At 38.7% G+C, this 27,094-nt stretch overlaps 1 protein-coding gene across 2 annotated transcripts in view; it reads left to right on the forward strand.

The window, feature by feature from the left end:
- Nucleotides 1-27,094, forward strand: part of itga11a (integrin, alpha 11a) — a 59,006-nt gene that overhangs the window by 9,601 nt on the left and 22,311 nt on the right. Inside the window, exons 1-8 of one of the 2 annotated variants that reach the window (XM_020099419.2) lie at nucleotides 7,328-7,546; nucleotides 15,083-15,197; nucleotides 24,844-24,956; nucleotides 25,412-25,503; nucleotides 25,771-25,885; nucleotides 26,007-26,134; nucleotides 26,382-26,530; nucleotides 26,622-26,766. In XM_020099419.2, the coding sequence (XP_019954978.1) occupies nucleotides 7,474-7,546; nucleotides 15,083-15,197; nucleotides 24,844-24,956; nucleotides 25,412-25,503; nucleotides 25,771-25,885; nucleotides 26,007-26,134; nucleotides 26,382-26,530; nucleotides 26,622-26,766 (930 nt within the window). In that variant the 5' untranslated portion in view covers nucleotides 7,328-7,473. Of the gene's footprint in view, nucleotides 1-7,327; nucleotides 7,547-15,082; nucleotides 15,198-24,843; nucleotides 24,957-25,411; nucleotides 25,504-25,770; nucleotides 25,886-26,006; nucleotides 26,135-26,381; nucleotides 26,531-26,621; nucleotides 26,767-27,094 lie in introns of those variants that run through there. The other variant, XM_069525877.1, reaches the window with a different exon arrangement.

Genomic DNA, 27,094 nt, shown 5'->3' on the forward strand with positions numbered 1-27,094 from the left:
TTGAGATCCAAAAGGGGAAAAAAAAGCAGAGTACAATTTTTCCATCTGTCTCCCAATGAATGTAAATGCAAGCGCAATGAAACAGGAGTGTGTGTTCTCCCATGATGAAGACATGTTGAAGTTTAATTTACCACAAAACGTTATGACCCAAGTCTCTGTATGAGAAATTATGATTTGTGAGTTGCCTGATTGGATATAGGAATATGGTGAGTGAGCATAATTCATTATGATATTAACATGTTCTGGAAAGTAATAAAACTCCAAGAAGGGGGTTTTGTAAGAGCTGATTATTTTTTATGTCTATGTCTCACACTCAGCACGATATTGAAATCCATTATTGGGGAAAAAAATCCTTAGTGACATATAGCACATAACTACGTTTTTGAAAGTAATTTCATAAGGGCAGCAAGGCTTTATGTCTAAGCTGGGTGTCGAGAGACAAGACTTTGCCCTGAATCTGGAATGTGTGAGCTTTGCGGGTTCCATTGTCGTCCATCTTGTGGCGTGTGGCTTTAGTTTCCACATTAGTCTATTTCCCACTATTGCTACTGGCACAACTAGACCTGCACAACGCACAGCCAGAGATCTGGAAAAGTTAGAATGACTCACTCAAGCTCAGACAGAAAAATTTACTTTTCTAATTCTCTGCATGCGTCTTTTTTAATATGTTCTTTTTTTTTTTTACTTTATATTGGAATTTTCCATAGGCAGTCAGCTACTGATAAGATTGTGTCTGTAATCAAATAATTGTTTTTCTCCTTGGGAAGGTCACATTTCTTAGTTTGAACCATGTAAGATTCAGGATTCCAGTTATTATTGTTTTCTCAAACTGAGTTGACTCTGTACTGGCCAAGTCTCACAAATGCTGAGCAAGGTCACCTGAGACTGAAGAATTAACATCCCATCAGCAGTTACCTACTTTTACAGCAAGCAAGCACAACAACATTCACATTCATTTATTCACTCTCCTTTCTGAGGTTTCCCCTTTCTTTCAGCCGACAATGACTGAGGAGACGTGCTGAGGCTTTGGTCTATCCTGTAAATGTGAGTGCTGTGTCTTAAAAGAGCTAAAAAGCTACTCAGAGTTACAGGGTAAAGCATTCGTTCTTCCTTTTTTTCCTCGAGGTCAATGGACCTTTAACATTACGAGATGCAACTTGATTTAGTGTCAATTTGATAGAGTATTTTATAACATACATTTAAGATTTACAGCATTTACACAGATTTAATTTTTCAAGCTGGTGCTCAACAATGAACACATTTCTTAATTCATTAATTTTGTATTTCTTGGTAGACGCTGGTGTGAAATTTGTATGAGTGTTGTTATTAAATATTAGTACCACTAAATGCAGGTGCCAGAAATTCACTTTAATCAGTGGTTATGACTGTGAAAGCCCTAAAAAAAAATTCAGTAAGTACATATAAAAAAATTGGTAAATATTATATAATAATTTACCCAAATATGTAGTTCTCATTGTTTGGAGACATTATCCAAAACTATAAATTTTACTTGCCTGTTTAAGATATTTAAGATACGTCCTCCTTCCTGCTCTCTTGGGACACTTCAGCTCTCCATGACCCTGAACAGAAGTATATAGCTTGCATTTCCGATTTAGCAGTTTTCAAAGATGCTGCAGTGACTTCCACATAATGATATGAGGCATGTCCACTTCAGCCATGTGGGTAGACAGTGTTTAAAGCTTAAAACCAAAGATCTCACGTTGAGTTTACATCTAACATAGACTGCTTATCCTGAATGTCATCTTTATAAAACATTCACAGAAAAAAACATCCCTGGTGGAACATCCCAAGCTAAGTCTATTTTAGTTTAACAAACACAGAGAGAGGTTCCTGCTGTGTTTATTTACTCATCAGTATAATCTTGTTTATTGGTGGAGTAAACACATCACCTTCATACAATACAATTTCATAAAGCTACGTAAAGCCAACTAGAACAAGCAGAAAGTCTAAGATTTACCGTAACCGTGAATAATAATAATAATGAAAAATGAACTGTCTGTTCTCTGGAGAGAAACTGGATTTTGCATGGCAGACTGAAAACCACTGAATTCCTCCTAGACTGCATTCTGTCACTCAGGTTCCCCTGATCCAAATCCACTCACATTGCTTTGATTTGTGTTGCTTCCACATGGGTTGACCATCTCTTCTCATACCAGAAAGATGATTTAATGCATTTGGTGAAACAGAAGTCATGGGTTTCAAATATTTAAACCAAAGTTGATATAATCATCAATACAGTTTTGACAAGTTAAATACAATAGTTTGTTTATGTTTACTCTATATAAACAGTTACGCCAAATTGGCTTGATAACCTTCTGGTTACTGGCTGCAGTACAGGTCATATATCCAGCCTCCTTCATTTTCATGGAAGGGATATGGACCAAACAAAATATCTCAAATACGGTTTCTATTATTTGAGGTAATTTTACCACACTGATGTTTTTTCATTCTTTACTGAAAATTTGGTTTTAATTAGTTGAGCTGTCATGACTGTGAAACATCATGATTGACAACTGAGGCTCACGGTTGGTCAAGTATCGGCAGGACCTTGCAACAGATGCTCCATCCCTCTGATCACTACTGTGCAGACTCTGGCTCCAAATCATGTCATCAGCATAAGATGGCAGAATTTCTATTTGGGATATTTTGGCTTCAAATTTGGATAGTTGGAGGAAGTGGAGATCTGTTGTACATCTTATGTTTTGTCACTCATAATTTGTGAACATTTATTTAAGTAACATTCTAAAGGAAACTTTTTCTGCTGACAAAATCTTTTAGTATCTTTGATTAAAGTGCAGACATGATTCTTTGCTGTCTCCTAATATCTGTCCACTTGGCATATTTAAGCTTGTGAAAATACTTTCACAGCAGATATACAATTACACCATATTACAGAAATGTTAGCCTATGATTGATGAAACCGTTTCATCTTTGAGTTTTTCTATGCAGATAATAGTTGGAGGCTTGTTTGGTTCATGTACAGCATTTAATGCTTGACAGAGGGCTTGTCAAGAGCTTCCTGCAGATGACCTCCCAACACTTTCTGCAGGTTAATGCGTTATGCAGGGATACCTGCTGGAGCTGAGCAGTGGTTTCTCCCTGCCGTCCTCACAGCAGATGGTACATGGCCAAAAACGAACTGCTGGAACAGTAACATGTTTCAAAAGCTCCTTAGAGGACTTTGAATGTGTTCTCTCTTACCACAAAATACATCCTTTGTTTCATCCCACCCCTGCCTTACTTGGCTATGATTTGTGGAAAGTTACATCTCCTTGGGCAATAAGCTTCAGCATGTAGGGCTTCCAAGAAGTATCTGGTGATGACTTCTGACATCAAGATATGGGGCTATGGCTATTGTGACTCCATATGAAGCATTCAGTATCACTAGACAGCGGAGGCCTTACACCCAGATGGGATGTTCTGAATCTCTCTCTCACTTGGGTGAACACTCCCTTGCATTGTTTTGATTTCTTGCTTCAGATCTCATGCACTTTTGAGTAACTCCCTCTTGACATCAACAGTAGCAGTAATGGGCAGAGAAAGATTATTTTCTCAATTCATAAGAAAACTGAGCTCTTGTGCCTGCTTGGCTTAAGATCTACAGCAGTAACTCGTAATGTTTTCAGTGCTGTGAGATGTTCATAGACATCACTGTTTGAATTTGTGTCTGTTGTGTATGTTCTTGCATGTTTTTATGGATAAAACAGGAGGTTGTGTTTTCTTTATTCTGTATATTAATTACATTAAAGTTGTTGGACTAGTTGGAGTTTTGATGAAATTAAATGACATCCACCAAAATTCTGTCAAATTAGTCAGAATATTTAAACTCTCTTGATTTGAAAGAAAGCCATTGTTTGCTAACGTATCAGCCACGATGACTTCAAAAGCTGGAAATTTGATGGCGGTTGTATACCTGTCAAACTTGTGCAAATGGTTTTCCACCCACTACGAAGTCAAAAATCCATCAATATATTTTATAATGTTCACATGGCTTGCAAAATGTGAAAAGTTATGTTACAGTAAAAGACTATTTGTAAAGATGAACAATATGACAGTTCCGAAAAAGTGAAGCCAAAACGTTTCAATTGTCCCCTGGTGGCTACAGTTTCTCAAAGATGGTTTCTGTCATTCTAGGTAGTTCTTCTCAGACTGAAGTGTTCATTTCTCTGGCATGGTTTTAATTACTTATTTGATGCTATACAAATAAGGTGAACGTCATGATGACAGCTGAGATTGACTTTGAGTGTGTATCTGCAGAACCTCCAACACATGTGGCTCCATCCCCTGATCACTAATGTGCAGAATCTGGCTCCTGGATAATGTCAAGAAGTGAAGATGCATTGACCATCTTATGCCTGGAAAAACAGTTAAAGTTAATAGTCATTTAAATAAAGTTTGGCCATTTTAAAAAACAGAATCATTCACTTCTTACCTTGGCCATTGAACTAATGCTTAAATAATGATGCCTCAGGAACAAGCAGTTAAGAAGCACTTAAATAAAGCCCCCAGAGACCAGGCTTGGAGGTCTCTTACTTGACAACATTCTAATGGTGAGTCTCAACATGAGGCATGCACTACGCCTGGACTCTGACAGGGGGTTGGCTTTTTGCTTCTTTACATCTGATCCGAGAAGACTTGTCCTGTGTCTAGCCAGAGCTCCTGCTGTAGCCTGGGGTGGCAGCCATATATTGCACACAAACAGATAATCCTGGGGTGATTGAGGTAATTGCTTGCAGTTGTGTCGGAGTGTTGGCGAGGGCCCTGAAAAGGTGATGTATGTGCAGCTCCTGTTGAGTATTGATTTCAGGCTGCTCTAAACAGTGAGACTCCGTATGGTTTATATGGTCTGGAGGAGGGAGAAAGATTAGGATTTAAAAACCAAATTTGTCACACTCAGTTCTCCTCTGGTCTCCCTAACACCATTCCCCCCTTACTGACAGTGAGTTAAATAATCTACATGGCAATTTTGGTTAGCAGCAAAGCATTGGTCTTGAAAAATCAACAAAAAGAGCCCGACTCCTTAACTACCTTGGCACACTGCCTTGATTCAGAGCACCAGACCTTCATCTTAATTGTAGGTTCCTCCCTGATCTATCATTTGTCTTACAAGCTGACAGTGGGAGATTTTTGAGCTATGAGTATGTACCCACAATACTGGCTAAAACAATTCTTGTTATGAAACTTTTCATGTTTAAGGAGAATTCCTGTATGTTATAATGTCAGACAAAGCCCTATAACTTTTTAGTTTCCCCTGCAATTTGTGTCCTTTATTTCAATAGAGTTTGATGGTCAAGGAATGCTGCCTTTTAAAACATTCCTTTGTTGTACTATCTTGTTAAGGTGCTTGAGGGAATTACTGCGTCATCATAATGTAACCCTGTATATCCTGTAGACCTGCTAATGCTATAAAACAATATAAAGTCAGTGTTTGTGTTAATGTTTGTATAGTTTGGGACAGAGAGAAAGTCTTAATGTCAAATGCAAACATTTGCAATGTATCCAACCATGGAATTTCACTTACTTTGCTTCACTTAATACAGTAACTCATTTCATGAGCCTTGTTCATTGATATTTACATCAGCAGTGCTTTGTAGACATTTTCAAGCAGCAGTAGAAGGCATGGAGCTTAATTTCCTGACTTGAAAGAAACATAGGTGGTGGTAATTGACTTAGGAGAAGTGATGGAGGAAATCAATCCAATGAGCTTTTAATCGCCTTTAATGAAAGCAAGGCTTGTTTCTCTTTTATTAGAGTTTAATTGATGCTAAGTCATTTAAGCACAAACATTTGGTAGATGTTTTGTGATGTGTGGTTTGCCTGTGTTGAAAAGAAGAAGGGACTGTGATTGCAAACTAAGAGGAAATGACTGCTCAAACCAAGGAAGTATATCTTTTTCAGATTTTCAGATCAAGAGCTGCTCACAGGATGGATATCAGATCTGGATGTGTGATAAACTCAGTGTTAATGAGTTTCACAGGCACTTTAGTCTAACATGGACTGTCTGACCCTGTGTCTGCTGCTGAATACTGTATATGCAGCACAGGAGAAATGTAGGACACCTATTGTTAAAGGCTACTTATTCTTACTCCCTAACTCTTTTATTCATTGCTCCCTATAAGTCTCAGTATTTGACTCTGGCAATATATTTTCTTATTAGTCTATAGTATCCCTATAAAAACAAATTCTAAAGATGGACAATGTGAAGGTTCTGTCGATACACAGGCCTGTCCAATCGTGAGTGAGTCTCAGCAGTCAATCATGATGTTTCATCTACCGGACAGTGTGTATTACTGATGTTATTCTCTAAGTACTAATATCAGTACAATATACATGATATCATTTAGTTAAATAAATTAGCATAAATATCATGGCTTTGTCTCTGTGTCAGTAGAACATGCCACCTACGTCACAACGTTGCTTGATGTAACATCCTAACATTTCTGTGTATACATAAATGGATTATTATGTTAGCACAGGTGTTGGTGTAATCGGATATAGTCCCCAATATTGTCAGTATAAAAATCATTTTCCAAACCAGAGTGAAAATGAGGATTTTCTCCTCTGTTACATTCAGTAGTTCAATGGTGAACTGGAGATCTACTAGGTGACCACAAAATGGATTCTGGGATAGCTAATGTACACAAACGTTGTCTTGTTGCGTAAGTAGGATCATTATGCATTCTGTATTTAGGACTGGATGGTTCAAGGTATGAGGTAACATACAAACCCCACAATCTGCGTTCCACTGCTAATACACTGGTTAGTTTGTGGTTGTGCCATGATGATAGCATTTGCGGTGCATAGCTTGAGTCTGACACAAGACATTTTTGGTCTGTTATTAGTAAGGGTTTGGTGGTGCTACTGTATGTTTTTTTTAATTTCAACAGTTCTAAATACCTTTCAAAATCATGGTGAGCATAATAATGTGATGATGTTATGCATCTGTCTGCCTCTTTATTTTCCCTTTCATGACCTTTATACTTGTCGGTTCATTATTCCCTTCTCAATCAAGCAACCCCATGCTAGTTACCTTATGCATTTCATAAAATCAGCTCTGTACAGCTCAGCTTCAGTTCATTACAATTCTGATTTTATTTGTTCCACATAAACACATATTCACAAAAAAAAACAAAGGTGACCCCTTTGAGAATGTTCACCCAGTCTGTCTGAGTTGAATGAGTGTGTGAGAGAGTATTTCTGCCTCCTGGGTCAGAGTGGACCTCCTTCTTCTTCTACAGTCCCCTCCTACTTCCCCAAGATATAGGCAGCGCTTTAACTTAGACTGAGAGTCAATCAGAGTGGGATCTTTAACTGTGCCTGCCACTGGGTCTCTTTGCCTCAGCCCACCACATACACATTCACAGCAGTTCACACTCACACACACGCACCCGCACCCGCACCCACACCCACACACACACACACACACACACAGACACACACACACATACACACATGCACACTTGCACCGACAAACATATGGAGTACTACTGCTTCATCCTGCTCTGGATCTGCAGCCAGCAGTTAGGTGAGTGAAAGGTGTTTATGTATGTGTGTTAATGTTAAAGTGACAGTGTGTATGTGTGTTTGGCTTTACTTTGATTGTGTTGTGCTGACTTATGAATCTGACCTTCTTTCTTTCTTTGGAAAGTATCATAAAGTCATAATAACTGTTAATTATACTTTGACCGGTTCCAGCAGATACAGGAAACGTTGACTCTGTTGCTTTTAAAGGATTGACATAAATAGCTAGAGGGAAAAAGTTTTAAAAAGAAGTGACACTGAATAACTTTTTATTTGAAAGTTGAAGGATGTGTTGTCACCCTCAGCTCTACGGAGGTGCTGTCCCTCACATGTTCTCTGAAACTTTCTATGAAAGTTGATACTACTAACTATCTGTTCACCCACAAGTTTCCAGTGACTGGAGAGTAATTGGTGCTGAGCCAGAACTGTGTTCAATTACCAGTGAAATCACTATAGCAGCAACACATTTTGTCTGCAGGAAAGAAAGTGCGAAAGAGACAAAATTCTACATCAAGTGTTCACTGCATGTGTGAATAAAACCAATCAAACCTGATGCATTTCCCACATTGAATATACAGTAAAAAGTTCAGTAGCTGGTGTCGTGCCGCATTCAATTCTCTATATGGTTTGGTTTTGAGCTGTGAAGCTGTTAACTGTAACCACATTGTTCAAATGCACTACAGTGAGACAACCTTTCCATAATATGGATATTGTCATTATGGCTGCATATGAACATTTTGTTTTCCAAATTTTCTCTAAAGCATTATTCACTCCTGTTCTGTTAAGCTGCATCATCCCGAGGTAATACTGAAGGATTTGAGGGGTAATAAGGCTGCAATTGTTTTTAGATGTAGTAGTTCATTAATCTTGAATTTGGTTTGGTAAATAAAAGGCATGGGGGAGAGGAAATCTGTAATGTAAATATTTGGTTTGGTTTTGGAATTTGTTGGAACTCACTTTTGGACTGATGCCACAGTGAGGGAGACACTGACCTTGTAGCTGGAGTCTGCGGAGAGAAGATTTGATTCTGGCTGTGGTGGGAGATGTTTTGGCAGGCACACAAGAGGGAGGTTGTATTTAAGTCTGTTGTTTGAGTGAAATCCTGGGACTTCTGGACCAATGATCCCATTTCCTGATAAGTGTGAGTATAACCATGTCCTATAGCTCATCTATATGAGGTGGAAACAGCTGGAGAGCATCTCCTCAGATAATACCTTTCGACATGTAAGTTTAACCTAATATTCGTATATATTCAATATTACACTATCCTTTTTTCATCCATTAATCAGACATTTCCTCATAAGCACTTTCAGTTTCATTAGTAGATTAAAAGGATTTTACCTATCTGAACTTATAATTTCATCCTTCTCAGCGACACTAAACATAGGTACTCAATACAGGGCTGATAAAATAACCCTAACCCTAACTCTCACATGAAGTGGCCATTATTGGAGTCCCCCTGAAATACAAAACCTGTGGTTCATTAGGGAAAATGTTATAGTATGCCAGAAAGTGACAAGATTGATTAGACAATAATACTTTATAAAGTGTTGTGATAATTTATAAAGGGCCCAATACATTATTTTCCAATGAGTAAGGTTCAAATGCCTTGTCACACTTACATCATGGCCGCTTCCCGGTGGAAAGAGTTTTGGTTTCATCCTCCACTTATAGCATTTATTGTTTTCCAAACCCATTCCTATCTGTTTCACCACTGAGTTAGTTGATACCATAGCACAAAGCTTAATGAAGAGAACCATAGTATTTCTGTCTGCCATATTGTTGCTCACTGTGCATAATATTTATCTTTATACTTCTAGCTGCATTTGCCATTTTTCCCCACTAGGGGACAGATAAACTCCAAAACAAAACGGCAGACACTCTTTCCTGTCATAATATCATCTTCTGCTTTTGTTATGGCTAATATGTAGCAACATTAGCATTAATTAAAGTGATCATTAAAAGATTCCAATATTACTCTGCCTATAGATCTGTTTTGCTTACTTGCGTTGTGCTGGTCATGTTGTGAATGTATGTATATGGTGAAGGTTTGGTTGGGTTTTGGCACAAGAACAGCATGGTTAGGAATATCAGGTAGTGTTTTGCATTCCTAGTTAAATGCCCAGTTAGTTTAACAGAGACATCTGGGTTTTGGTTTCATGGGTAATCATTTTAACAAGAAACCAAAGTTGAAATCTTGATAAATTACACTTTAAAATGAGGATTTTAGTTTGATGAGAGTCTGAATCTGAATTTCTTATTCCTTTTTTAATGATTGCAGATGTTTGTGCTGTGTCAGGTGTCTTTCTTTTCCACATAAGTAGGGAACAGTATCAAGGTCCATTCATTACACATGCTCGACCAATTTAGAATCAGCTGTCAATCTTGATGTTTCACTCCATTTGTTTTACCTCAAATAAGTAATTGAAAGCAAACGTACTGGAAAAATAACACTTGAACAAACATCAGTGGGACAAGAACTAAAATTACAGGAACCATCTTTGAGCAAAATTTATTTGACATGTACTTTGACTTTTAGTTTGCTTCCTGTCCCATCGAATAACATAGAGCAGGTGGGATTTATGACCTACGCTGCAGCCAGCCACCAGGAGGCTTCACTTTTGGGAAGCATCCATCTTTATATACAGTCAATTGTCAGCATTTACTGACATTTAATATGGTAGCAATAGGTATCCAAGTTGTAGTTATAGTTAAAATGTCTCATTATTAAAAAAAAAAGTATTTTTTGAAATAATGTGAGAATGTTGGGAAAATATTTGCTCATTAATCAAGAGAAATTTGGTTTGACAGCATTTATATTTGTTGGCTGTTAAAAGTTTCAGTATCGCAGTTAATATTTCATTGGTCAAAAGAAATGAATCCTCCCCCTTTAAAAAAATCCACATCATGAAATAACAAACTCACCACTCACTAACTCTGCAAAGGTCTTGACACTGTCATGTAGTTGTTTGTGATAGCTGGTGGTTTACATCCTCCATTAAGCTGCCACAGAGATGTGGTTTCATTCCCTGGAGGTGCTTTTGTTGATTGTTAAGCAGTGCCCAGTTGGCTTTTGTGTATTGGGAACATCTGGTTTTAGATACCCTGTGCTTCTCTGAGTATTTGCACTGGCGTGGGGTAACACTGATATAATGTGCCAAAATTTTTGAAAGTATATTGCCCACTGTGAAGGATCTTTCCAGAGAAAACCGCTAAAATGGAAAGTCAGAATAGATCAATGGACAGTACATTGTGTTGCCATCGAGGTTTACTTCACGTGGGGACTCTGTTATCATATTTGTTAAAAAGTTGCGCCACTGGCCGTGTAACATCAACCAGATGCCATCATACTGCAACGTCTACAGAATCACATACCAGAACTGAAAATGAACAGACTAAAAAGCAGTAAAGAAGTGTGTTTTTCATAAATCCAAACCGTCTCACTCTTATAAAATTACTTCATTATGCATTTCTGAGATGAGGACGTCTCCAAGCCAGCAGTTTGCACAATGCACCCCCACGGCTGCTCTATGTCAGTGTGTCTGTGGTGGAGCTCCTGCAGCTTGATGTTGATCCAAAGGCAGCAGCGGGCCTAATGTGGGTCACACCGGCAGCCACCGGCCTGAGGTTTATTTATCTGGGCATGGAAGCCGGTACACAGGAAACTCAGTAGGAATCCAACATTGCCTCAGAAGCTGCTGATATTACTGGGAATATTAAATTGCTCTGCTACATTAGTAGAAATGGAAACTGGATCACCTCCATTCTCATGCTTTTCACCCTGACACTTTCCCCTGTGCCCGTCTTAGCTTTCGCTCATTTCTTGGTCAGGCTTCAGCTTTTCTGTGATCGCATCTTGGGAAATTTATTTTCCGCGCTTAGAAGTCATCCTAGCATTAAATCAGCTTCTGAACCGGAATATTTACAAGCTCCAGTTGAAAAGCAATGGATGCCAGAAAGATACAGCTCACTGCCCTCCATTTGTAAAATAGTCACCTACTGGTTTCTTATTTATTTGTTGTACACCTATCTGTTCCCAACCATCTATTTTCAGCCAACGCTTTAATGTTTCTAGACAAACAGAAACTTTTGGAGGAAGTTTGGTGGCAAGATGAAAGACCAGCTGAACATGTGATCCATTCATACTACAGGAAATGAGCAAAGTGGAGCATGTGTCAATATTTACATGAAATCTCTGCATGGCAGAGATGGCTTTTTAGTTTAATGGAGGTTTTCATGAAACAGAACAAATGGTCTGTGGTTGTGGCAATCAAGGTGTGATATACTCCTGGACACTTGACAGTCAACGATGAATGAATTCACTCTGTGGTCACTTCACTCACATAATGTCCTGTGGTAAAATTGTGGCACAATTGTTTTGATGGTGCCTGCAGCCGGAAAACTCTCTGTTTCAGTCCAATGTCCATGGATACTTGCAAAAGAACAGCAGGAGAAGTTATATGGTTTACTGTTTGTTGACACAATCTGTTAACTTTCCTAAATAGTCACTATCTGAGGAATGTTGATGATGTTGCATTCTTGTTAAATGACTGTTTTCTGAGGGCGTACAGCTGCTCAAAATGTATCTGCAAATCAAACACAAACAACTGCACACCCAAACAAATTCTTCTTATCTTCTATGCAACAGAATGATTCTAAGTTGCAGCTCTTCGAACCGTGACTGAAATGTAACATGGGATATGTTCATAATATAGAATTAAATTAAACACATTTTACCTTTTCTTGACAGTTTCCATACACATCGGTGATTTCATAACTGGGGCTGGGTATCGATTTCAATCCAAATTCACAAGGCGTCGATCAGATTTCTGATATAATTCGATATCAATTCAATTTAGGATATTTAATTGTACAATGCCAAGTCTGCTTGGATATGAAAGAGATTCTCAGAGAACTAAAACATGTATTGAGTTATTTATCGATGATGTCAGATCATAAATCTGGATCGTTCGGGTCACCTAAACACTGATGTACTGGTTGTGTGCATCACTTATTGTGTGTGTTGCATGCACACAAAATGTTGGACTTTTTTTCAATGTGTTTAAATACGTGCCTCATAAACTCTGGAGCGAATCAAACAAACACAAAGTAAACTTAAGTTCTGTTCGGGTCCTAATAACTTGAGATAAGTGCTGGTGTTTATTGTTAAAGTGTAAAGTGAGAAGTGTGGCGGTAGGACACCCACACAGGATAAACTGACATGGCATAAACCAACCTCTGCCCTGATCCTGAATACACTGCGCTAATCGTTTTACATTTGTGGCCCGTCATGGAAACCCTGTATCAAACAGTTTTTGATGCCACTGTTCAACATTTACCAGCTCGTTCACAGACTCTCCTCTGCCTGTGTGTGTATGTGTGTGTGTGTGAGTGTAAACTCCACTAAGGAGATGAGATGAGGAAGCTACAAGACTTGATCAAATACACGTAGACACACCAGCTAAATTTTAGGCGCACTGGTGCAACCAAGGAACTTTTTTGTTGTACTTCACAGATTTTGGGTTGCGTGTGGTGCAGTGGCAGTTTTTAAGTGCGATAACCTGCACAAAACTTCACTCCTCTCATCAAGACAACCTGGACTTTGATTTGAACTCATCTGTGCTTTGTTGTGAGTTAAATTGAATTAGATGTTTTCTAACTTTGTCCAGCATTCATTCACCTTGTGGTGAGCATTTAACTGTTATTCCCCTTCCAGTGGAAAAAAAGGCTCACTTGGATTGACATGACCCCGAAGCCTAACAGATGGGGAGTGAGCTGTGAGCGACTTTAAGCGTGAGGGAATGAATATGTCCAACAGTGGGGGGTCTTGTGGTGGTTAAAAGCAGAGGCCCCTGTGCTCTGAGTTCAGCTGTGCAGCTCAAACTGTGAGAAAACACTTTTTTACTCAATAGTCTCCAACTTTTACAAGACAACCCACAATGTCTCATTGAACATAAGATATACTTCACTTTCCTTCACACATTCTTTTCTTCAAACATCTTTCCCCAATCTGAGTTGCTATATTCAGGGATTTAAAGGATCATTGAGCTCTAGTGGTAAGATCAACACGATCACTGACCTTACAGTAGCTGAAACATCAATGACGACGATCAACCCACACTTACTGTTAGTCTGGAAACTGGTGAAAACGGAGGATCAGCAGGAGATTAAGTAGAAGACAGATGAACGGAGAGAGATGGATGGAGAAGAGGAGAGTGGTAGACGATTACATATTTTCCCTCTTCTCCTCTGCCAAAAAGTAAATCCTATCACCTCCATGTCCTCTCACAGTCATCATGTTTTCATGGAAATTTAAAGCCAAATTATGCTGTCACTATTAGTAAGCCAAAATGGGGGGACTTGGTGACATACAAAATCTGACAAATACCTTCTCTGACTGGATCTTAATTGAAAGCAGGCATTCACTGCTGCTAAGATATAAAGTTAAATACACAACCAGGAGAACAGATGTTTTGATCAGGTCCGATATTAGCTTTCACTTTGTACCCTTTGTCTACAGGTCAAGTTAAACTTCACCAGCTCTCAATTCCAACAACACAGAACTCACTGCTGAGTCTCCTTACTGATCTTATTATTGAAGTGGCAAAATAATAGCCTCTGATATTGGCGGCTTTTACACATACCTTGTTTGGTCCAGACCTCTGAACTATTCAGTTTAGTCAGAACCAAAACAACATTTGTGAAATGTTCTTTTGACAATGATCCGGATCAACAGACCAGAAATTAGCTTGACCAAGAGAGGTGGTCTTGGTTTGGATCAAACTGAGCCATGGTTTGGTTTGTTTTTTTTGATAGTTCAGACTTTTGGACCAATTGTTGGAAATTGAGACAGCATTAAACAGTAGAAGAGGAAGACGCAGAAGCAGCTTGCTGGATAACTCAATCTAAAGTTTAATAGAGACATGAACCTACAGTAAATTGGTGTGTGTCTTGGTCCAAACTTTCAGGCAAGTTGATATAATAAAGGTTTTTTTGTAATTTCTACAAATGGAAAGAACTTCCTGCAGCTCCTCCAGCTCCCTCACCTTTACAGAGTAAAGAACACATCTGTCATCTGTTTTGAAGGCTTCTTGCATGTGTATGTTGTGATGAGATATGCCAGATTATTCATAGTTTCATACAATGCTGCTTAACCAAAACTCTGGCTCTGCAAATTTCCGATGGAAGAATATCAGTCAAATGTGACAACAGCACAGCTGTTCTGCTGAAACAATTAATTTTTGTTTCCTTTGTGGGAAGTCAGTGTTTAAACTGCCGCAGGGGGACAAACAGACACGAGACACGGTTGAGATATGTTTAGGGTTGAGTAATGATGACTTGCTGCTATTTGTTGCACTCTGGCCAAATGCTTATGTTTAATCAGTGTTAATGTAATCTGTGTTTCTTTTTGTACAAACATCCATAAAACAAGCTCAGATAATCTATACTAATGCTGTAGAACTACGGAACCTGGCATTAGCGGTAAAATGTAAAGCTCTTCTTTCAGTGCTGATGGAAACTTGTCTTTTCTTTCTTCAAGGATTCCATGACTGCTTCAATATTGACACAAAGAAACACAGGATAATTAAAGGCCCTAAACATGCCCAGTTTGGATACACTGTGCAGCAACATGTGGGTGCTGGAGGTGAAAAGTGGTAAGAGACTCCTATGATTTACACATTGCCGCTTTGCTTAATATTGTAGCTTAATAATGATTTGCACCTGAATTTATTGACTTCTTCCTTTGCCCATGTCCAGTTCTTCCACCAAGTTGTTGTAGTTGTGTAATTCTGCTGACAGAGAAATGGCAACAAAAACTTCTTGGCAGAAGTAAAAATGAAAAAATGAGTGATGAAATCTTAAATCCTAATCCTAAAGCAGCCAAGCACAGAGTAACATTGTTTGAAAAGTTTGTTGCAGGAGATCCCCCAAATGGGTTGCTCATTGTCCCAACAATGCATCGGATGGTGCATCACAGTTTGTTTCAATACTTCTTTGTGCAGACAGCATGAACTTTCAAGGCTTAATTCACTTCCATTGCAGCTGTAAATCTGTCAGTTATTTCCTGATAGATGTCTGGTTTCTATACAATTTAATAATTGTAATCAAATTTGAAATTATTCCGCTCTTTAAAGTCAATTAATTGAGTAGTTTTGAAAATCACTCACTATTAGCAATCTCCCCATCCATCATGGATCAAATATATTCAGTATTTATTTCTGGGATTGCAAACTATTCCTACAGCTTCAAGTTGAGTTCATTGTGCATCTGCCCTAGTGCCAATTATGTGACAGCCTCTAATAGACCTTTCCAGCAACTGGAAAAACTGCTGTTTTGATAGAATTCCAGCTTCCAACTCCACAAGTACTTGAATTGGAGTGTCAACTTTTATCATGTGTACTTTATGACCTTAAACATCTGTATGTCTTATTGTGATGTATATTTTTTTGAGTTTCTGTAAACCTGCCAGAGTTTATGTCAGTGAGCAAGTACATTATGACTGTAAAACACATGCTGACAAGGTGTAGTGCTGAAAGACTGACTTGGCTGCGAGACAATAGGATGTCTCCTTTTATCTCTGGAAAGATAGTGATCTATTGTGCCTCTCCTGTGATGTGCAAAGTTTCCTCCCATAATTTGTGCTTGCAGAAAAAATTGTAGTCCTGAGCAGGATACCTCACATTCATCATCTTACCTCATAGCACAAGCGGACTCCTGACGCACACTAATATTACGCCAACTGGCACAAAGCTGTGGCCAAAATTAGTTTCTGGCATCCCCAATATGTCTGGTTGCGAGAACTGTTCTATGACCATGCAGAGTTCCAGCAATGCTGCTGTGCTGTGCTGTGCATGTGAATGTGTTTAAATCATAAGTTTTGTCTATATATGTTTTAATGTGACATGCAGACCTGCTTCATTGCATATATTTTAGCTTTGGCTGTTTCTTTAAATGTTTAAAACAACTTTTATTTACAAATTCCTGGCAAATGGCTTCCTGTAGTTGTGTAAATAATGATTGTATCCTCTGAGTGGCTTCATTTAAGGGTGGAGTCGATGCAAAATCGACGCTATCACATCCCGAGTCCTTCCAACACTCAACTTTGTTTGATCAGAGTTTTACCTATTCATACCGTAAACTGAATTTAAAGTTAGAGGACATAACTGATCCCCAAAAGTGAAGCCAAAGCATCTATATCACCACCTGTTGGCTGGCTGCAATATAGGTCATATACTCTGCCTCCTTCATGTTAGCGGATACAACGTGGGCCAAACTAAAATACATTTTTCTCAAAGATTGTTTCTGTCAGTTTAGGTACTTGTTATCACACTGCTGTATGTTCCAGTGCTAACTTTTCTGATAAGCTTGGTATTTATTTATTATTTGATGCTATAATAATTGGTGAAACGTCATGAGCTGAGACTGGCTCACGATTGGTCGAGGGACTCCAAAGAAGCAAGGTGGCTGCATTCGTATCTAGGATATTTTGGCCTGATTTTTGGATAGTGGGAGAAAGTGGAGACACGTTGTCCATCTTTATATTACAGTCTATGCTCCATACACACACTTACAAGCCATATTCAGACAGACAAATGAAGTGCGTGAGCACTGATTGATTTGGATCATTGTGTGAAGTCAAGATCAATATTTACATCTACACAATAAAGTGTCATCTGTAATTATGTCAATCTGCACTTTGTAACATGAACGCCACCACATGGTGACTGGTAAGAAAAAATATTCCTGGTGGTGCATCTCTCTCCTCTGTTCCCTGAACACCTGTTCAACAACATACAGCTTGGGTTGAGAGGATAAGTTTTATTTAAAGAAGTGCATAACCCTTTATGCCATTACATGCTGAATACAGCTAACAGAAAAAATAAGGACAATCCAACAAAGGTTTTACATCAAGTGCTGTAGGGTTAACATAAGGACACCTACGTATATGCGGTAAATAACATTCTGTGCTTAGTGTCCCATGCTGATTATTTTTACTGTTCCATTGGCAAGTTATCCATCACCTTGGAGCAAGATATGACGTCTGGTGTGTATGTGGAAGAGAGGGAGTATTGTATTCATATAAAGATGCTTTGGAATATTTAGCTTGGCACTGAAATAACTATATCCTGCTCGAAATCCCAGATCACAATGTGTGTTAGTAAACTCAAAGTTAAAAAAGCTAGAAAAACTCTGTGTGTATCTTGATGCGTTCTGGACGTCAAATCTTTGTGAGGCCCAGTTTGAGCCTTTAACCATGAGAGTGACACATGTTTGGAAAGTGTAATTTCTTCACAGGGTGATTTTAGGGTTAAAGCCTCTGCACACCTATAGTTTGATTATAGGTCAGCTCTTCTGTTTATTTCATAGCACCTGTTTGGTTGGGGTGACTTGTTGACGTGTAATCAGTCTTATTGGCACTCAGGGTTTGGTGACATCATGCATTCCCTCCATAGTACCACCATAGACTAGCTCTAATCATCCAGAGTCATTAAAAACAGCTGTGTGGGTGTCTAGAAGCTTTGAGACATTTAGGTTTTAGGCTCTGATGGTTAAAGGCAAAAACCAACAGTCTGTGCCAAAGATGTTGAAAAACTATTAAAGCAACCACACTGGTAGAGTCAGTGATGTTTCGTCATTATAATGAACACAGGAACTGTAGTTAATGAATGAGGCGATCGAAGAACCACCATCCTGCTGTCTTAAAAACTCTACAGCTGAAACTAATCCACTATAAATGATGGTGATTTAGTTGAATTTAACGTAAACAATAAAGGCACAGTAAATGCAGGTTGTAAAGATTTGTATGAAAATGTAAATATTTGTGACCGGTTGTTAAAGATTTGGTTTTTTAATAGGAACCACTCACAGGTAATAACCATTACTATCCATTGAGGTATAGGTTAATGGCTAGGGAATGCAAATGCATTTTCTTTGTGAACAAGAAGGGACAACGACATACATGAAGTTTCAAACTGGCAAAAGCTGCCAACACACAGAAGTCGAAGTTTTCCTCTGCCACTGGTCACACATGGACACTGGACATTTAAAATCCAGATTCTTTACCATTCCGAGCAACTGTCGGCTCACCACTACTTGAACTGAAAAGGTCTGATGAGGCTGACATGTGTGGAATAAAGGTCACTAGAGACACTGCCTTAACTGAGGTAAATGCCTGAGAACGAGGTGAAAAGATTTGCAGTGGAAGAATAGTGGAGCTCAGGCCATGCATACAGCAAACCACCAAATGGAGCTATAGGGACCAGGGTTTTGGCTTCTTTATTAGGTGTTCAAATGTCTTCTGTAAAGTTACATTTTTCATAAGCAATAGAAGTTCTGTTTCTATTTTGGGGCAATACAATATACCGCCTAGCCAAACCTTGTGGATCCAACACTACTGAGTCTCCCACGCTTTACACTTGGTGATTACTCGTCTGTCTGCTCAGTAGACAACTTACTCACCCAGCTGATTTAAGGTCTCTAAAGTCAGTGCAGCAGGATGCTTTGGTCTGGGTATGTGGACACACAGCTGCATTCGCATAATCAAGCAAGACTGTTTATTTGTGTACGTCTGTGGGAGTGTGCATAGTCAGACAGTTCACAGCAGGAAGAAGGAATGTCTCAGCATCTGAGGATACATGGGAAAAACGCAGCATTATCAATTTGATTTTATTTCTTTATTTTCTGACTAAGTCAATCATACTGTTGTTCAGGATATTGTTACTTTCACAAGTGTTATCTTATTTAAAGAATGAGAACATTTATTTGACAGTTGTAGAGGAAATTATAAATCATAGCATTTAATTAAAGGGCCCTGCTTTCTGCATTCAAACTGCATGGTCACTACTTCTGAAAAACATGTGTGTAGTAAAATCAGCTCTCTAAAATCAATTGAAGTAGAAGAATGAATTATACAGAACACAGACACACTTTATTTGTTATTTTCCATCACTACCAGATCAGTGAGTCTTTGTTGTGGAGTTGTGTCTGGGATGACAGTAACGTTAATTCATTACTTTACATGTTTCCCTCAAACTTAATGTGCTGATAGAGCAAATATTTCTGCACATGAGGACAGAATCTGGTCTTTTCTTTTTCGAGTCAATGAAAAATCCAACTTTGAAGTTACAGACAGCAACTCTGCAGCAAGACATGTGCTTGCTAAGTGTCAGCACTTCAGGGGGGCTTTCTCACTGATTGTGTGGGTTAGTGTGTTTATCTGATGGCCTGAGTAATTGTGTTCACTCGATTCAGAAATGTGAATTCACTTATACACAGAGATAAATAGATGGGGGAAGGCAAGAGACACAAAGGAAAGTAGGAAAAACACCACAAGCCCAATAGAAAACTGGAACACACTTTTTTAATTCTACTATAAACTGAAGAAAATAGTCTTTGTTGCCACTGACCATTCATGTTTTTACTTTCTAACCTCCACTTTTTCTTCAGGCCAAGAGGTTTCTCCTCAATTGAGCTTTCAAGAGTATTTAAATTTCTACCAACATTGCCTGTGAGAATCTGTGCCTAACTCCAGCACTGTCAATTTTTCCAGATTTGTCTGATTTCTCAAAACCCTCGGCTCTGTTTGGATAGGAACAGGATCACAGATGGAAAGTGACTCTGTATTAAAAAAGAAAAAAACCTTTTTATGACCCGATCTTTATGTAAGGCAGGCACGCAGTGAAAAGGATTTCTATTCGGAAAAATAGTGAAGGAAAATAGTATTTGCTGATTTTAGTAGGACAAGAGCTTTCATATATCTGGAATATTAAAACAGTGTGTAAAAGAAAACTTGCCTGATTCTTAAGATTGGTTTCCCCTTAGCACATTTTTTTTCATATCTAAATTTGAGTAAGTAAAACAAAAATATTTTGTTACTTTGATTTCTAGATGATGATATGTCTGTTGACAGTTTCTGTCTGTGGCGGCTGATGGGGCTGTCAAGCTAAGGAAAGGTCACTGTGTCAAGAATGTATCATTTCCTCACGTGTCCACGCAGCGATGAGGTGCTCTAAACACTCTGCCAGAGCAAAGCAGACTCTATGGGGAGCTGAGAGGAGGCCACATCACTTCCAATTGGCAAATAGCTTGGGCCTTTCAACTTGATGGGATACACGGACCTGCATACTACTCCCACTTTCTATTTCCACTGTTTATTTTTCTACAGTTCAATCAGGTCTTCTCAGTGGAGACCTGACCTTTGCTCTTTACCTTAGTTATAAGTTGCCCGCGACAAAGAACTACTGGGATTCTGTGAAATCTTTCACCACTGGCGTTAAATAGTGTTCCTTTTATTTCGCCTGTTTGCAGAGCTACAAAGAAAAGTGTTTTTTTACGCCTTCTGAGATTGGAAGGAAAACAGAACTCGATCTATCTATTTTAGTTGAGAAACAGCAGTCATGTTATTGTAATGTCTATACAAGTATTCAAGATACAAAGAGATGCTTGTTATGGGGCTGAGAAAAATTTAAAACTAAATTACTGAATAAGAAAGGGATCAATAGTCTAATCAAGCCTGCAGCTCTGTGAGGCTGTATGTAGGTGCAGTGATGCTTGAACTCAATGCTAAACTCAACATGCTAACACACACAATGGCAATGTCAAGGGGATTAAGGTTTAGTTGCGCTAACTTTAGGTTTGATGGTTACCATCTTAGTTTGAGATGTTGGCATGCTAACATTTGGCATAAATGGCACCAAACGTAATGTAAAGCTGAGGACTGTGAGAATGAAACCAAACTATTGGACAAATTAAAATGTTGACCTGATGATGGCACTACAGATGGAAAGGTAAGGGATCATCAAAGTTATGATAATCTACACTGAGCGCAAGTTGAATGTTTTATCTAAGTACATTCATTTGGGGAGAAGTGAGGGAATAAAGTCAGCAGGATTCATCCTGTGGGGACCAGTACTGTTTTTTTAATCCAATTTAATGATTGTGACGGAACAACTAACTGCCATAGCTTTAAAAATAAATAAAGAGAGCTTGATATTCCAGCTGAGAACAATCAAAATGTTTGTGGGTCAATGAGTGCTTGTAATTTCCTCTTCTAATAAACCTCTGACACAATACTTTCAAGTGAAACAGGCACATTAATTAATATTTTTGGAAAATAACTATGTGACCATACAATTGCCTTTATTTTTGTGGCAGCATGAGTAACAAAATAATTCCCTGTTAATTCAGACGAATGGAATGTGATGAGCAAGCGCAACATTGGAGTAGCACATTTGTGTTTGGGACAAGGATGTGGTTTTATAGCGTATACATCTCCTTCCAAATTTGAAAAACATTACAACATTAATGAGAGCCTGGGCTTGGGGATGGCGCTTCCTCAAACCCCAAAATCCTCGATGCTGGTAACAAATGGTAAAAAATAGTCCATGTATTGATTTTGGGTCAAGTTATTTCTTTCAGTGTCATTACAATTCTTCCACTGATGCATTGAGGCTTGCATTCAACCCAAATTAGCTCTGGAACATGATCTTTTAAACAGCTTCTGGTGAAATTCAGGAGGTACCGAGGCAGGAGTCCAAGTCAAAGGCAACAATGGTCCCTTTTCATCAAGGTATCCTGACCTGAACTCCTGCCGCAGTGTCCTCATGTCAACGGATTGCAGTAACTGAAGTAATAATCATGATATTAATAGCTATGGAACTGCTCTGTACTCTGCTGGAGCAACTGCGGTGAAAATGACTTCCAGTGTCTGTGAGACTTTAAGAGTTGGCTTCAGGAGCAATAACACCGAAGCTTACTTCCATATGAGTCGCTCTTTGATGTGACGTGATGGATTGTTTGAACAACATTTCCTCTTGACCTCAATTGCTGCTGTAAAATCTCGTCATTGCTGGTATGATTCTGTGAACGTGTCCTGAAAATACCTTCCATTATATGTCCAGCTGAGCTAAAGGAAATTCACAAATAAAGATGGTAGGTCTCATCACAACTAGAAAGACTGAAAGTTAATTCTCGACCTTAGCTGCAAAGTGTCAACTGTCAACTCTTATCTAATGTTGTTGTGCCATAGTAAATTAGATGAGAATGACACTGTCTTTGTATCTGAGCCTACTTAATACATTGCAATCCCTGGATCACCCTGGATTTACTCTGAAATCATAGTGCATATCCTGTTGTGTCATGCTAACCTTTTAGGAATGATCATCAGACTTTTCCAGCTAGATATTTAAAAAAGTAATTGTTTAGGACTTTGGAGCAGTTAAGAAACTCCAGGGACCTTAAGTCTGAAGTAAAACTCCTCAATTTAAAGATCTGTCTCTCTTTATTTGTAAGTCCCTGACCCTAGAAGGCCACGCAGGAGGTTGGCTGTGATCTGCTTTTTCAATAAAGTGGTGTCGAGTGTCTTTCCTTTGGGGCACAACTGACCTGGGAGTTGTTCCTTTGCTGCCTGCCTTCCCTGGGATTTTGACTTGGACACCACTGATGTTTAAATTCCTAGTTGACCTGTTGTATTTACTGAAGCTTTGCCAAATATGTGATATCTTGAGGACAGCCAAACACAAGCCATTGAATTCTTGGATTATAAACTTTCATCAAATAAAATATAAAAAAACAACTTTCAGACTTTATCAACTTGGGATCCCTTACTTGAATATAACTAAAGAGAAAAAGAACACGTTATCTGCTGAGATACTGTATAACTGTTAAAGGGACAGTGTGTAGAATTTTGTGACATCAAGCGTTGAAATTGCTTGTTGCAGTTGAACACCCCTCACCTCACCCTCCCCTTCCAAACATAAAAAAGAACCTGTGGTAGCTTCAGTTGTCATAAAAACTCAAACAATGTTTAGTTTGTCCAGTCTGGACTAATGTAAAAAACATGGCGGCGTCCGTAGAGAGGGTCCCCTCAATGTAAATATAAAGTATTTAAATATAAAGTATTTAAATATAAAGGGCCTTTTCTGGGGTAAAGAAAACTACAATTCATACAATTTAGATGAAATGAACTAGTGAAAACATCATGAGGATTATTCTTCATTAAATTTCTGTCAATAATTCTTAAATCTTACACACTGGACCTTTAACACCTAAGGCAGTTGGACTTAACATCTTGTGATAGTGCAGCATTGAATTGGTGAACAATTTAATCTTAAGACATAAACAGAAATTGGATTTAAATGAATGAACTTAAGGATATTGTCATTTATGAAAACAGCAGCTTTAATCGCCTTTTTGTGTTTCACGTAAATAACTCAAAGATTTCTTATCTCTGTAATAAATTTGAAAAACGATACCCTTTAAGGCCTTTAAGGCCTTTTAGTGACATTTATAAGACCACACTGACCCTGCACAGGAACCCCACTGTTAAATCAAGTGCTCGACTGACTCCACTATGTCATGTGAAAAGAATGTCCAGCATTCAACAGTGATATTGGAGGAAACTTAAATCCCATCGTGGTCTATAATACCTCTTATTAGATTTCAGTTCAGTCATGTTGATTTCTCTCTTTGGTCCCAATGTGAAGATCATTGTAGCTTCTGCCCAGCAACAGTTTTCAGTTTTCTGTATTTTGAATAAGAAGTTCTTGGAGGCAACCTCTGATCTAATGTCAATGTCATAATTAATATGATAGTATGATGACCATACTTTGGTTGGGGCTCTTAAGAAAGTATGGTTTAAGTTTCACCCCATGTCCTCCTGCAGCAGCTGCAGGTTTGGTTTTGAATCGGCTCTTTGCTACATGTTTCCCAACTTTCTACCCATTCACATTTAGCTCTCCTATCGAATAAAGGCTTAATGCCCAAAATTATCTTTAAAATAACATCATTGTACAAATACGAGACTAGCACACAACCTGACCAATCAGCCACAACATTAAAACAGATAAGTGTATGACTATGCAACATTTGATTCCACATTCTGCGAATAAAGCTTAAGAAATAGGGTGGGATCAGATGAGTGGTTGTACTGGTCAGCTACTGGGTGTTGACTGTGTGGAACTGTGAATGACAGTGAAGTCTAGTGCTGCTGGACATGATTAAACATGCTTTGTTATCCTCTCTTGGAAAAATAAAGGTTTAAAATATTCCTGGTTGGCCCATATGTTTTGTCTGGGTTACTGATGTCAACAGTCACAGTCATATTCCCTCAGAGGATTAGCTACCAGGCAAAGACTGACTGCTCTTAAATGGAACAAAGGTAGTTCTCAGTCTGGCTCTATCATCACTATTCAACTGTTTATAGATGATAAATAAACAACTGTGACCTTTTATTAAAGCATACTTTAATACTGACATTAGTTTGAAGTGATTCTTACCCCTGTATTTTATTTTTTTTTGCAGGTTATTAGTGGGCGCCCCGTATGAAATGAATGGCCCTTACCAGACAGGGGATGTTTACAAATGTTCACTGAGCAAAAGAACCAATGGCAACGGTTGCTCCAAGCTCAACTTAGGTAAAGTATCATAAACAACACTAAATCCTTAAGACTGGCAATGATGAATGTGCTTAAAATGTGTTTGCATGTGTGTTTTAGATGTCAGCATGTTTTTTTTCCAATAAACATCATGGTGTGAGTGTGGGGACCATACCTATCATTCCACCTTTTACTATTATTTTTAAATGGTTTATGTATATTTCCACATGTGGGTGATGCCACACATCCCACCGCATGCTTCTTCATATGGGTTGCACATGTGTTGTGCTGCTAAGGTAGGCACATGAAGTTTTGTGAAGTAAACGTTTAGATCTGAGGATGTAGACACTGGTTCGCCTGCCCAGACAGCAATAACAAACCCAAGTCCCAGATGGTGGAACTTACGTTTGGTCTCCGGAGGACTGTGCATGTATTGATGTGTGTATGAGTCTGTGTATCTAAGATCATCTCAGTGAGATTCATTTTCCCTTAAGGAAGGATATCTCTGACCAACGTATCAGAGCGCAAAGACAAGATGAGGCTGGGAATGACGCTCACATCCAACCCCAAAGACAACAGCTTTGTGGTGAGAGCGAGTTTAAAACTTTATCTTGAGATATAACAAAGTAATGGCATGTTGCAGCAGAATCTTAAAGTAATTATGGACACATTTGATGAAATAGCAATGGTCAAATTGGGAAAAGAGGACTATCCCACAAGATTGTCTTTTGATTACATGGTTGTCAAGCAGCAGACCTCCTTCCGGAAGTTTTCTGAGAGCTTAAAGATAATTTTTTGTAATATGCTGGGGTCAGTAAAGTTGCTTGCGTAAATGCTTTCTTTTATGTTTCAGGCCTGTGGGCCACTTTGGTCCTACGAGTGTGGCAGCTCTTACTACAGCACAGGAATATGCTCCAGGGTCAATGCAAGCTTCAAGTTCTCTAGAACGATCGCGCCTGCCTTTCAGAGTAAGATTTAAAGTATCCTTTCTGTATTCCTCACAGCAGAGGATTATTTACTCATTTATGAGCATCTGTTTTCTCCATGTATGATCTCAGCTGCAAGTCTCATCTTTAAAATGTCTTTCAGGATGTGAGACCTATATGGACATAGTTATTGTTCTGGATGGCTCAAACTCCATCTACCCCTGGTATGAAGTGCAGGCTTTTCTCATCAACATCCTTCAGAAGTTTTATATTGGACCAGGTCAAATACAGGTGTGTAAGACAGGAAGTAATACTAAAAGAAGATAAGATATTGTATGTTAGTAATGCTCCTTGTTGGATACAGTCAAATATTGGATCTACTGGATTTATATGTGTTCTTTACTTCAGCTAATTCTGTTTTTAATTTAATTGTGCCTATATGTAGATTGGTAGTATTTAATCATTAATATTGCCAGCTGCAAAAAGACTGAACTCTTATTAATTATAATTAATCACTGTTGTTGTTTCTTGGGCTCAGGTTGGAGTCGTTCAGTATGGTGAGAAAGTCGTTCATGAATTCAAACTCAGCGACTACAAATCAGTTGAGGAAGTGGTGAAAAGAGCACGCAGCATTAACCAGCGGGGCGGTGAGGAGACCAACACAGCACTTGGCATCAACACAGCACGGTACAGTTTCTGCTTTTGTATAAATGCTCTACTTCACTGCTCCTCCATCCTGTAATTCATTTCACTGAACTAATCAAATATGTTCACACAGCTCACAAGCTTTCAAACAAGGAGGTCGACGCGGTGCCAAGAAGGTGATGATCGTGATAACTGACGGAGAGTCGCATGACAGTCCAGATCTCCAGCAAGCCATCGAGGACAGTGAGAAGGATGGAATCACACGTTATGCCATCGCTGTGAGTCTGCTAAACCTATTATTCACCTGGCTTAGATGGCTTACACTTTATTAGTTTTCACTTGGTTTTCTGATGTCAAATAAAATGTTCTTTGCAGTATTAAAAACACTGTAAACATTAATGTGATGACCTCACGGAGTTCAGTGAAAGTGAGTCTCTTAAAAACTGAGTTAAGAACAGAGCCAAACACACTCAGACCTCTCCAAGAGCTCCATCCATAATCTCAGTTGAAGAGCAGTTAAAGGTGCAAATGATATCCTCCAGACCAGATGGTTTTTGGTTTGTGCGTCTGCTGCTACAACTAATGGCAGACTTGTTTCCATCCAGT

The sequence above is a fragment of the Paralichthys olivaceus genome, chromosome 1 (genome assembly GCF_024713975.1).
Source record: "Paralichthys olivaceus isolate ysfri-2021 chromosome 1, ASM2471397v2, whole genome shotgun sequence".
NCBI classification, from domain to species: domain Eukaryota; kingdom Metazoa; phylum Chordata; class Actinopteri; order Pleuronectiformes; family Paralichthyidae; genus Paralichthys; species Paralichthys olivaceus.